The sequence below is a fragment of the Oreochromis niloticus genome, linkage group LG6, assembly GCF_001858045.2.
Source record: "Oreochromis niloticus isolate F11D_XX linkage group LG6, O_niloticus_UMD_NMBU, whole genome shotgun sequence".
NCBI classification, from domain to species: domain Eukaryota; kingdom Metazoa; phylum Chordata; class Actinopteri; order Cichliformes; family Cichlidae; genus Oreochromis; species Oreochromis niloticus.
In genome coordinates this window covers 22,295,688-22,308,559 of record NC_031971.2, presented here as the reverse complement: position 1 = coordinate 22,308,559, position 12,872 = coordinate 22,295,688, and the positions used below count along the sequence as shown (strand labels likewise).

Below are 12,872 nucleotides of genomic sequence, written 5' to 3'. Positions count from 1 at the left end.
CAGAATAGACACACTTTCCTCCAGGCAGGGGAGGGAGTCATGACATTATGTTCACCAGCTTAAATCCCCCTCGCACATTCCTTTAATATACACTCACACTGTTTTCATTCTGTTCTCTAAAACCTCACATCACAAACTGTAAATCAAGTCCTCAGTCCCCTGACACACACCTGCCAATTACTAGTCTGTCCTTGCTTAGAGTGCTTTTTTGTTTTTTTTTTAATGGAGTACATTCCTTATTGTCATTTTTGAAACATACACGTCCGATCCACTAATGCACGTTAAGCCTCTCAAGCATGGGGATTGGTTCTCTTTAAAAAGCTTCATTCATCTGTGCGCTTCTCAAGAACCTGTTTGTAAGCATGTTTGCTCCAAAAGAGTACGTGCACGCAGCTGCACTGAGCTCCTTTTTAACATCAACAGCAAAGTGAGAAGTTCTGCATCCACAGCGAAGTTCAGCAGTGTATATGCTTTGTTCAGAAACATGGACACACCCAGATGCTGCTGAATAGAATAGAGCGAATTAAAATAAACCATGAGAAGAAAATGTTACACTTCTACAACTGTGTCAGTTTTTTTTTCGACTGCGTATCTGGTGCAGCAGATAGATGCTTAGTCTGAAATAATATTTAATGCAAAATACGGACGTTGCTGAGAGATAATATGCCGCTCCGCTCTTCTCTTCCAGGTCGTACTTTTCCTACACATCCATATTTCCAAGCCCAGCTGGGGGCAGGACAGCTGTCTCTCTATAATATCCTGAAAGCCTACTCACTGCTTGACCCTGAGGTATCATTTAATTCTGTTTTTGCTTTATTTCTGCCTTTCTCCTCTTTCATTCTGCATGTTTCTTTTGATATTCAGTGGAAAAAGGAAGAAAAAAAAAAGCCAGCTGTTACCTGTCTTTTAGACTTGAGATGTTTTCCCTCCCCTGTGTTGTCGGCATCAAGTTTGTGGTTGTCGTTGTTGTAGGTGGGATACTGCCAGGGCCTGTCCTTCATCGCTGGAGTGCTGCTTTTACACATGGGGGAAGAAGACGCCTTCAACATGCTCAAATTTCTAATGTACGATGCTGGGCTCCGCAAACAGTACAGGCCTGACATGATTATCCTGCAGGTACAGTGTTCACCCACACAATATTCTCTTCTCAGTGTCCCAAAACAACTTAATCTACATTATGTTTCCCTTTCTTAAATACTTTTTGTAGATGACACGTCGGCTTATGTTTTTGTTTTCAAACAAAATCAGTAAATTAATGGCCGCTGGAGCGTTGGTGAGGTTGAGACATGGTCTCAGTGCTTGGTTGGCATTGGAATTTAGTTGCATTAGTACTCACCACAATGTTGGTAAATAGGGCTCGTGTTACAGATAACTACGTCATTGGTTTTGAATTCCAGTGTGGAATTGAATTTCATCTTTTGATAGAACTAAAATCAAAAGAGCTACATACTATGGTTAAATGCTAAACAATGTTGTTTTCATGCTAAACATCATGTATTTTGTTCCTGAATTCAAGCGCAGGTTGCGTACCAATAAAAAGCTTGTGAGCTAATCCAGGGAGTCCTGGAAGGTAAAATGTTAGTACAGCATGCAGCATACTCTACAATAATATTGCACAAGACTGTTGCTTTTTCTCAAGCTTCAAACTATGAATACGAACGAACAGTGCTGTTATGATCTTCGTGCTTATGATCCTTAATTAATAAATCCAAAAGGTCTTTGACAGCGTTCCACTTTGTGAACGTTATACACGCATCTTGTGAAGAATCCCCCATCTTACAGTGAGTGAACAAAACCAGATAATAACTCATCAATCATTTTGTGATTTTTGAGGTCAAAACGAGAAATTCTGTATTGTCAAAGCAAATATGAGGAGGATGCTAGGGACGGAGTGAGGCAGGTTCTTCCACACAAACTGTGCCAACTGGGACAATCTGCTGTTAACCAAAGTGATTACAAGCTTTTACGGCAGCACCATGTAGCTCTTTGTGACCAATTTCACTCAGTGGCAACCAGCAGCTACTCACCAGCTGGTTGAGGTATACACATTTTTCCCTTGAGGTCCGTGGTGGCCACAGGATCACTGAGTATACTCTAGGTCTGTGTGACTGATTTCATAGTAACTGCAAGGAACCTCATGCAACTGGTTGCATACTCATTTTCACCCAGGAATAGTGGTTGCCAAGCAGCCAACAACCGCCCTGTGTGGCTGAGGCCTAACCTGAAAGTTCTGAAGTCTGCTTCACCTGTGAGGTGCATAATAGTTTTTCCCATCCTTGTGTACAAAGACTCATGTGGCTAATCCCGATCATAAATAACGTGAAATTTAATTAAAGATGGTTTTAAAAATAAACTGTGTTGTTCTCTTCGAGTGTTAATTGACGATAATACACAGTGAGGCAGCAGCATACACTTAAATGACATCTGCACTGGTAAAAAGGCCATTTCCCATAGTGTACCCTTACTAGTTTCAGTGTCACTGTTGTCAGCATTTCAGTTTAACATTAATCTAATCAAAACGTATTTCTTATACCACTTTAAATGAGGCACCTTCAATAAACTTGGTGTGGATGTGATCTACCACGGATAACGTTTTAGTTGCTCTGTAGAAAGACAAATTGATATGACCTCACCGCAGCACTTTGTATGAGAGAGTTAGGAACGTATTCACATTTACTGCAATACTCTATACTTTGCTATTGTGAATGAACTGAGTGGCTCATTAATGATAAGTGAAAAATTGCTTAAAAAAATAATTGTCATACCGCACAGGAAGCCCTCGTTTTACCCTCCAAGGAGGTGATCTCAAAATAAGGTGTCGTGTTATTGGTCCATTCTTAAACTTGTGTTTGCGTCATAAACTTAAGGGGAAAAAAAAAAAACATCTTTCCATTATTTACCAATACGTTTGTCTTCCTGAATACCCTCTATTAAAATCCTACAAATGTTCATGTACAACAAATCCAGCTTTTAAAGCATGTGTGAAATAATAAAAGAGTGCTGTTGCTCCTCTCAGATCCAGATGTACCAGCTGTCGCGGCTGCTTCATGACTATCACAGGGATCTTTACAGCCACCTGGAGCAGCAGGAGATCGGGCCCAGCTTATACGCCACCCCCTGGTTCCTCACGGTCTTCGCCTCACACTTTCCCCTCGGGTTTGTGGCCAGAGTTTTTGGTAAGCTTTGAAGGCTTTCTATTTCTGCACAGTGGATTTGCTGGGTCGCCAAGTTGTTTCTTCTTCCTGATAGAAGCACAGCGGTATTGACGCATGATGGGAAAAAGGATGACGGGGCGCTTACAGTGATGTTTAGTTATCTCTACTCCCTAGGTAACTCGTCTAATTAGATCTTGAACTCAAAATGCTGAAAGGAAATTGTCGGAGCTAAATGAAATTTTAGTAACTCTGATTGAAGATAAGTAGTACTATAATCCTGACAGTTTGGTGAGGGAGATGGGGAGGGACTTCTGGTAAAGTAAAGGATTCAATTGAGTCATGCACACACTGAGACTTGTATAAGTCAGTTACAGTTATTGTTTATCTGTTAAGTGACCTTTTCATCATTTGTGTAAATACCATCACGCCCACAGAGGGTATATGTTTTCTGCAGTTGCCTTTCTCTCTACCTCATTCCTTCCGCACTGTTGTTTTCACGCCTAATTTCTTACATAGTACTCAGTCACTGAACCAGACTCACTGGCTCCTTGTGCTCATCTGAGCATAACACTTCATTTGTGTGTGTTGACGTGCACGTGCACGTGCGTGTGTTGCGCTTAGCGGCCATCACATTTGCACTGTCAGGTCTTTGATATCATCTGTGGGGCCCACACCTCTGCTGCCATTCCTTAATCTTCTGTATGATCTCATGCAATCCTGCCTAACCCTTACCACACCCTGATGTATTCACAGTATACACACACAAATGCTCTCTGGCTCTGCGGATTCACACTGGCCTATATTTATGTTTGCTTAAACGTTTTCTGCTGACGTCAAATCATTCTTCCCATTAATGAGCCTTTAAGTTGCCATTAAACAGGGTAAGCTCTGCTGTCAGCACCTGTCAGTATTGATTTTTACAATATGTAATTTAAGAGTGTCGTCACGCTAGAGCCTTTTCCAGCCTCCTTTCCCTTTGTTTTTTGGGTTTTTCCCTCCCTTGCCTCCGTAACTTATCCTTCCTTTTTGTCCTCTGTCAGATATGTTGTTCCTGCAGGGGTCAGAGGTCATCTTCAAGGTGGCCTTAAGCCTGCTGGGGAGCCACAAGCCTCTGATCCTGCAGCATGACAGCTTGGAGTCTATCGTGGATTTCATCAAGACCATGCTACCCAACCTGGGCCTCGTACAGATGGAGAAAACCATCAACCAGGTTAGATGGTCTGGCGTGATTTTTCATTTTCATGTTTGAAACAAACTCTAAGAATTGACCAAAACTAACAACTAGTTGGATGTAGGACAGTGAGAAAGACTTTCTCTGTGAATTCCTAAAGAAATATGTGTTCACAATGTACGTATGTACTTTCATTTTAAAGAGAGAGTGATGCATAACTATTCTAGACAAATGTTAGTCAGCGGTAAAAAGTACCTTCTTCTTTTTTTCAGTGTTTTCTATTACCGTAGACTCTTGATATGTGGTCTTTTCTATGGTTGAAGATGCAGAAACACTGATTCTACAACAACCGGTGTGACAAAAATACTGATCTTTGTCCAGTTGCACAATTTTATGCCTTTATAACACAAACATTCTGTTTAAAATGATCTGAACTTCGTATGTGAAAACAGAGGAATGCCTATCCAGTATTTCCTGTGTGACTTAATGCTACAGATTTTTGCAGCTTTCAGTTTTCTTTCTAAGAACTATATTTAACAGATGGCAAAAATCAGCTCGTCTTCAATGCAAAGTTTTACTTTCATATTAAAATAAATGATTAAACATTCAGTTTCCCCCCCAAACTGCGGTGAGTTGCAGGAAAACAGGCAAAAACTTAAAATAAATGCTCTGCTGCTGGAAAGTTGTGCCCTAGGTTTCAGGTACAGGTGTGAAACCTTTACCTGAAACCTTTTAGCTTAGCAGATAAAAGGAGGCGGAGAAGATTTATATAATTTAAAATCGTTTTCATTTATCTCCATAATTCTTCTCATAACATCTTTGATCCGTTGCTCATACCGAGGCTGCTGGCTTGTGGCTGGCTCTGAGCTCTGGATAGCTTTAGCTTTAGCCAGTTTGCCTTTGTTTGTCTTTGAAATGTCCTCCATGTTCAGCTGTGAGGTTTGTTATAAAAAAAATTTCCTGGTGGTCCTCCTGCAGTTTATTTTGGCGACTTTGTGCCTTTACTCACACTCATACCAGACTTCATTCACAAGATAACCAGCGATTATCAGATGTTTACCTTCGTTTAACCAAATCCTGCTCAAACGCAATTGGTCAATAGTACTCAGACTACAAGTTGACTACAGACAGGAGACTTGAAGTCTTGAACACCAAAGTCTCGTTACTGTCCTGCTGATATCTGCTTTATTAGGCACTGAGCACATCAGATTAGCTCTTGTAAAGCTTTTGCTCTAAATGAGCTCACGAAACTATTAAAACATTTTTACTAAGTTCACTGAACAGATGTTTCATTTTGAGATCTGGTTTTACAACTCGCAGCAGTTGAAGGGAACAATTTAATGGCTTCATGATGAAATGAGACAAAGGAGAATGATATCCTGCTTGAGTGACAGAGGCTATCAGGGCGAGCCACACCCTGCCTTTACAACAGTGATGAGAGCAGCTGATGGGTGGGGTGTGTGTGAAGTCATGTAAATTTTACCTCATGCGTCACCATTTGGAAAAATACCACGTCAGTAAGATCGGGCTCTCAGGTTGATCGACTTGAGTGGGTGAAAATTTCATAGTCTTGGTCAGGTATGCGCTTATCTTATAATTTCTATGAGATGGCAAACTGCTTACTTGCCGGTACTTTCCCTCCAGTGCCACTTTTTCATATCAGATTGTGTTTATGTTAAATGTGTTATGACTCACAGTTTCATCTGAAAAAAAAAAAAATAAGAAAAGTGGGAGTGTACATACTGGATGTGTGGAGACTCCAGGTCAGTTTATTGTTTTGTAATGCCGAAATGTGAAAAATTCTTTGGTCTGGACAACAGCAGCCTGCTCAGTGTGTGTAATGTGTTGACATTGTAGAGTAAACATCCCCAGTTTCACACGAGGCTTTGTTCCTAGTTTTGACCACCATTGCTGTGAGTAATGATAACGTAATTTTGCTGAGAAACACAAAGTGCCCTAAGTGAAATAAAGTGCATACACGTGAGCAAAAAACTATTTTTTAAATTTTTTTTTAAATATATAGATATATATGATAAATCTCAGTTAATGAGCAGCTCTAAACAGAATGTGTTTGAAGTCTCGTTGAATTGTGTGATTGTGCGGCTGCTTTTGTTTTCTGCCTCCAAGTGTTGTCTTTGGTGAGAACAATTAGGAATAACGACCGAGCTTCAATTATGAGAGCCGGGTTATAAACAGCAGTGTTAAACACAAGCAAAACGGAGCAGTGCTGTTTTTGTGGAGTACTTTGAGTTTCCATTATTACTCAGTTTAATAGTTACAAAGCCAAAGCAAGAGTTGTAGATCAATCAAATCAGTAAAAATAACAATTAAACTCACTTTTAACCTGGTCATATTCCTTTTATATCCTCCTCACATACATTCTTTTATGATGGTGTGACACGATGGAAACACGATTTAAAATACTTCAGTCTTCTGTTTCCAAGCAGTTCAAATGTTCACCCAGCTGAGAGTTATTAAATGCCTCTGCTTCAGGTTTGTGAGATGGATGTGTCCAAGCAGCTCCAAGCCTATGAGGTGGAGTACCACGTGTTGCAGGATGAGCTGCTGGACACGCCCCCGACCCTCAACCAGCAGCAGCGAGCCGCGCAGCTGGAGAGGACCAATCAGAGCCTCCGACAGCAGAACCTCGACCTGCTTGAGGAGCTGCAGGTACGCACACACACGCTTGCACAAAAGAAGAAGAAGCTGCCTTTGCTCGTTCTTTGTTCCATTAGGTCACCGCTCCCTCGTTGTTCTCACCCAGGTGTCCCACGCTCGAGTGTGCAACCTGGAGAGTCGAGTGGAGGCTTTGGCCCAGGTAGAGGGGCAGCTGAAGGAGCAGGTTTCTGCACTGGAGGAGGAGAAGAAGCAGCTGCTGAACACCATCACACACCTCCAGGGCCTCCTCACCAGCCTCGGGATAAACGCCAACTCCGACGGACAGGCGCTGCCTTCACTGTCCGTCTGACAGACAGTCACAGCAGCATCAAAGCTGGAGGGCAGAGAGCAGCACGATAGCAGGACTGTGGACTCGCTGCTTCACCTGCTGGCGAGGGTCGATTAATGAGTCTCTGCCTCGATCCTGCCGCCTCTGGAATGTTTTAATAATAATAATGATGATGATGATGATGATGATAAAAGGACAGACGTTAAAATGGAAGCAGGAGTGGAAATAGTGGCAGAAATGGGATTGAGGTTGAAGGATAGTACTCTCTTCCTGTGCTCTAATAAATAAACATAAATAATCCCCAAAGATGGCGCTGACTGTCCCGCCGGGCCTCGGCTGTTAAACAAAATACTTTTGCACCTGTGTGTGTGTGTGTGTGTGTGTGTGTATGTGTGTGTGTGATAAATGGTGTTTGTTTGTGTTTTTGGATGCAGCAAAAAGTGTACAGCAAGCTTGTAGAACAAAGACTCCACTCTGCAGTATTCAGAGCACTGTTACAAATATCACAATAATTAAGAAACACAAGTTCCTCCCAAAGAAAATGAGATTATAAGAAGCAGGTGAGATGAAGGGATGGGTGAAGAAATAAACAGCAGCAAAATGTTTTGGGGGTTTTTGTAATGCAAAGGTTAAATATAACATCGGCTAAATGATGTTAGGTTTGATGATGGTGCTCATATTCTGAGATCAGGGGTGAACTATTTTTGATTCTTCCTAGGCTTTCCTGGCCCTGCGCAATTTGAACTTCATTGAAGTTACAGCAGCTTCCAGGAAAAGCAACACAATAAATCCAGTTCATTTCACATCCTGTTGTTTCACCTTTAAACACACGTCAATTCATCTGCATTGATGGGAAAAATCTGAAAGCCTAGCCGTCCCGCTCCAGCGAGGGGAAGTCCACACATTTACTGAGGAGCCACTCAAAATTACGGCAAAAGACGCTAACTTTAAAGAGGAAAACTTCTGCTGTTGAGACAATCTGTCACCTGTAAATCATTTACTGTATGCAACATACTGAATTCTTCAGCCCGAGCTGCAGCTTGGTGTGCCTGTACGTGAGTGTTTGAATGTTACTGCGTGTCAATGTTCTCACTGATTGCAACAAACCTGTCGGTTTACACTGTAAAGATATTTTTCTTTTACCCCTGACTCTCTTTGCACATGTTCTGTTTTACTATGATTATTGCTATTCTGTACTTTAAAATACATTTCATATTCTTCCAGCACGTCTGAAGCCAGCTCTCTTTGTGTGTGTGTGTGAGTGAGTGAGTGTGAGTGAGTGTGTTGCACTCCAGACCAACATGATGTCAGATGTATAGATTCTACCACCTCCTGTCTAAACATGCCAGTCATTTTTGAATACCGATATAAGGTTTCCAGTATATAGACGTGCGTTGTACACCGTACTTAAAACAAAGACACGTGTTTGTTAACAAGAACTCCTGACGTTGGAGAAGCGGCGTGCTCGGGCAAGTTGTGACCCTGTTAGTATGCGTGTAGTGTGAGAGTGGGTACATAAAACAGGAAAGCAAAAAACACAAACAGCAAGACCCCAGACAAAAGACAGAAAACTGAATTTCCACATAATATTTTGTAGTGCGTGTACATGCATGCTTAGTTTTTGTTTTGTTTTTCGCCCTCTGTGATTGGGTTGTTGGGTTAGTCAAGCAGAATGTAAGAGGACTATACGATTTCACCGAGAGATCCTTTTCTCCTTCCATTCCTAAACCTGTTTACGGGCCTCTCCAAGCATGTCTTAATCAGCCACCCGGTCATGTTGGAGCCATCCTTGGATGCTTTTTTTGCTTGTTTGTTTTTGTGTTTTTAATCACAGAAATGTCACTCATGAAGATCACCACAGGTATTTGTGTGCAAGAATAAAATGTGCTTATTTAATTTAAAGAAGAGAAGCACACAAATGGTGCGTTTCTATATGGAACGCTTAAGTTGGGATGTTAATAAGTTAAAAATGGGTTACAGTTTGATACACTATGCAATGATCATATTACAGTTAGTAGGTCTGAAAGACACTTTTTTATAGTTTGGTGAACTGTGTACACCACCAACGTGAATACTGAATGAAACGGGCTGCGTGTGATTGAAATGCAGACTTCCAGCTTTGATTCAAGGTGTTTTACAAAAGTTTAGCTGTGAAAGTCTGGCAGAATATCTCAAAGGAGGAAAAACAGTCTTTGGTGACGTCCCTGAGTTATAGACTTCAGGCAGTCACTGACATCAAAGGATTTCCAAGTGTTAAAAACAATCCTGGCATATCCTGAAGTGTGTTAATTACTTTTGAGTCTCTGAAAATGTGTAAAAATGGCTTTTAATTAATTAACAGGTTTAGTAAAACCCCCTCAAGTTATATTTAAAAGCCCCCAAAAAACCACCCAAATTTTGCTAATATTGGCAATAGATGGCATGGCTGCAAACAAAGGACTGAAAAATGGAAGAAAGCCACAGGTGAGTGTGTTGTTTTTTTTCTGCCTCAAATATTAATAAAAATAATGTTTTATTTTAATAAGTAATAGAAAAAATACAGTTAAACTTGTACCTTCAGCTGCCCCTATCCCTAGCATCCTCGTCTGTCACACCAACCCTCTGCATGTCCTCCTCCTCTACATCCCTGATCCTTCCTTTTTTCCTGGCAGCTCCATGTTCACCATCCTTTGTCCACTATATCCACTATCCCTCCTCTGCACCTGTACAAACCATCTCAGCTTTGCCGCTCTAATTTTTGTCATCCTACTAATAATTTAAAAAGTGGTTGAATCTCATTCGGAAATGCTTTTCCCAGTCAAACTTAAACACCTGATTATTCTTTTCCCCAAAATATGTTGGACTTTTTCTGTTTGTGGAGCCCCTTAGGCCCTTTCTAAGTGACGTTCAGTTGGAGCGCAGGGCACCTGTTTGCATCAGCTACTCCCTCATAATCAAACACACCATGAATTTGAGAAGCGCGGGCCTTCCAGGTCCAGAAGTGCTGCTCCTCTGTAAATGACCTCTGACCTACCACGTGAGAACAAAGACTTTGCCTCAGGGATCAACAGAAGAATTGCTAATGCTGTCTGTGAACTGCTTCGCTGATCTGTGGGGTGAAGGCACAGCTCATGTCTTGATCCAAACCAAACACTGCAACTGAGTGGAGATTTCCATGAAGCAGCAACAAAGAGAGTCATGTTCTCTACATAACATCCAGAAGCCAGACACACCTTCGTCTGTAAATGTCACTGATTAGCATGACTGCTCCTTATATGGCCACACCTCACAGCCCACCAGAACCGCCTGATAAATGAGGTTACTTATGTTGCAATTATGGGGTTTTGTAACAGTGAAGTGGTGTATGTGTGTGTGTGTGTGTCACACCTGCTGTGTCAGAGCTCCTAATGTTACTGGCTGAAAAGGGAACAAGCTTCTTCTCTGTTGGGGAAAGATGATTTGTCACATGACTGTGGTTGAAACTCGGCTTACAGATTTTCTCTGGTTGAGTGAGCTGCGATGGAGCAGGATCACCCCGCCGTCTGCTGCACTGCCTACGCTGTGTGTAAACAGTCTACTGAATGTGTACAAAGTGTGTGTGTTTGTGTTAAATGCGTCCTGCTGCCCGGAGCTGTTCCATTGCACAGAGTTTTATTTGACTTGGCATCTGTTTACTTGTCCACACTCCACCTCAGCCCAGCCCTTCCCAGCAGGATCAGCTACACCACATGCCTGTATCCTCCTTAAAACCTGACGTGAACTCCCACCATCCAAGAGCCTGATGGAGGAATTTTAAGCTATTATATTTCAGTAATAATGAAGAAACTCTGTGTTAGTTTCGAGATTATCTGTTTAGCTTTGTTTACCTATTATCTATTAGACTCCAATTTATACTTGGTATTAATCTCTGGCTCTCTTCCACAGCATTTCATCCTGTCTTCCTTCTCTCACCCCAACCTGAGCCTGGTTCTGCCTGCAGTTTCTTCCTTATAAAGGGGAGTTTTTCCTTCACACTGTCGCCAAAGTGCTTGCTGTATGCATTATTGTAGGGTCTACCTTACAATATAAAGCGCCTTGAGGCGACTGTTGTCGTGATTTGGAGCTATATAAATAAAATTAAATTGAACAAAAATTTATTGTAGACTGGTCTGTTTTTATTCTCTATCCTGCTGCTGCAACAAAAAACTCCATTGTGCCATCAGTAAAGGATGAGTGCAGGAGGAACTAAACCAACGCCTGAAATATGAAAAAATATATCAGGGTTGGATGTTATCTGCTCACCTTTACGCACCAGCAAATATAAATTTCGCGCTTTTATGTGCTTTATAAAGTAATTTAGATGGTTTATAATAATCAGCGATGCTCTGTTTAAAGGACTGTAAGAGCACATCAAGTGCCGTGATGAGGGTCAGTACAAAAGGTCAGGCAGTGTCGGTAACAGCCCATAAAGCACTGCAGCAGCACTAAATATTGATAAGCAGCTACTTTCCCTTTAGCGCCCGGGTAATTCAGAGCGATGGAGGCTGTAAAGTCAGGTCCCGATTAAACAAGACCTTTGAAGCTTCTCGCTTTACTTTCACCCTCAAGCCTATTTAAAAAATAATAATAATGATTTTTCTATTTTCTCCCCATTCATTATTCATTTGATCTCACTTTGAATAGGATTGTGAGAAGAAACAGAAGAAGTTAATGACTTTTGTTCCTTTTGGATGTTTTGGAAAAACAGAAATCTCCACAAAGTACATCTAATGTTATCTCAGACTATTAAAACACACGTCGTTATCAGTATTAGTGCACTCACTGCTGGCTGAGCGAGTCTTTGACAGGCAGGAGCCGCTCCTTGACCCCACCTTCCTCTGACACGTGCTCTGCTGCCAGGCTTTTAATTTAATATTAATATTGATTATGTAACAAGGACCCCTCGCTAAAACTTGTATACACACAGTATAAAACCGATTTGCTTTAATAGTTTAAGTTGCTGGACAACTTTAACTATGCTGTTTAGAAACATTACTGTTATTTAGCAATGTTTGCTAATCAAAAATAATGTTATGATTTATGTGGACTTGTTTTATTAGTTGTTTTATTAGTTTGTGAAATAAAAACTGATTATTTTAAGATTCATTTTTAATAATATTTATTGTGCTGAAAGTTTAACAATGGCATTTTAATAGCATAGTCACATATATGCATTTATTTAGTTTATTGAGTTTTATTGAGATTTAGGCTGTGAACCGGTGCATTTCAATCTAAAACAATGATCTTTTCCTAAACCTAACAAGGCAGCCTTAATCTAACCAAACAGGTAGTGAAAGTGAAACATGACTCAGTTAAAGGTTCTATAGACCAAGTTTTATAACAATCCTTTATGAAAGGCATGCAGATAGTGTTTATAGATGCACTGCAGAGAATTTGGTATTTATCAAGTTTCATGAATGTAATTTACAGCTTTACAATGTATAAAAATGTCTTCAGCTGCTTTTTAAAAGAGTCAGTGGAGTCCGTACAGCGTTAAATGATGCTCAGGTGGTACTGAGGGCTCCAAAGTGTGCCAAGATTTTTCCCCCCACACCGTTACACTCCACCAGCCTGAACCTTTGACACACAGTAGGATGGATCC

General features: G+C 41.0%; 1 protein-coding gene across 7 annotated transcripts in view; it reads left to right on the top strand.

Moving 5' to 3' along the window:
* Nucleotides 1-8,499, top strand: part of tbc1d1 (TBC1 (tre-2/USP6, BUB2, cdc16) domain family, member 1) — a 46,170-nt gene extending 37,671 nt beyond the window's left edge. For all 7 annotated transcript variants that reach the window (XM_019359879.1, XM_005456850.4, XM_005456853.4 and 4 more), the window contains 6 exons: nt 689-789; nt 973-1,116; nt 3,017-3,176; nt 4,196-4,365; nt 6,820-6,996; nt 7,091-8,499. In XM_019359879.1, coding sequence (XP_019215424.1) covers nt 689-789; nt 973-1,116; nt 3,017-3,176; nt 4,196-4,365; nt 6,820-6,996; nt 7,091-7,294 — 956 coding nt within the window. In that variant the 3' untranslated portion in view covers nt 7,295-8,499. The remainder of the gene's footprint in view (nt 1-688; nt 790-972; nt 1,117-3,016; nt 3,177-4,195; nt 4,366-6,819; nt 6,997-7,090) is intronic.
* The last annotated feature ends 4,373 nt before the right edge of the window (nt 8,500-12,872 follow it).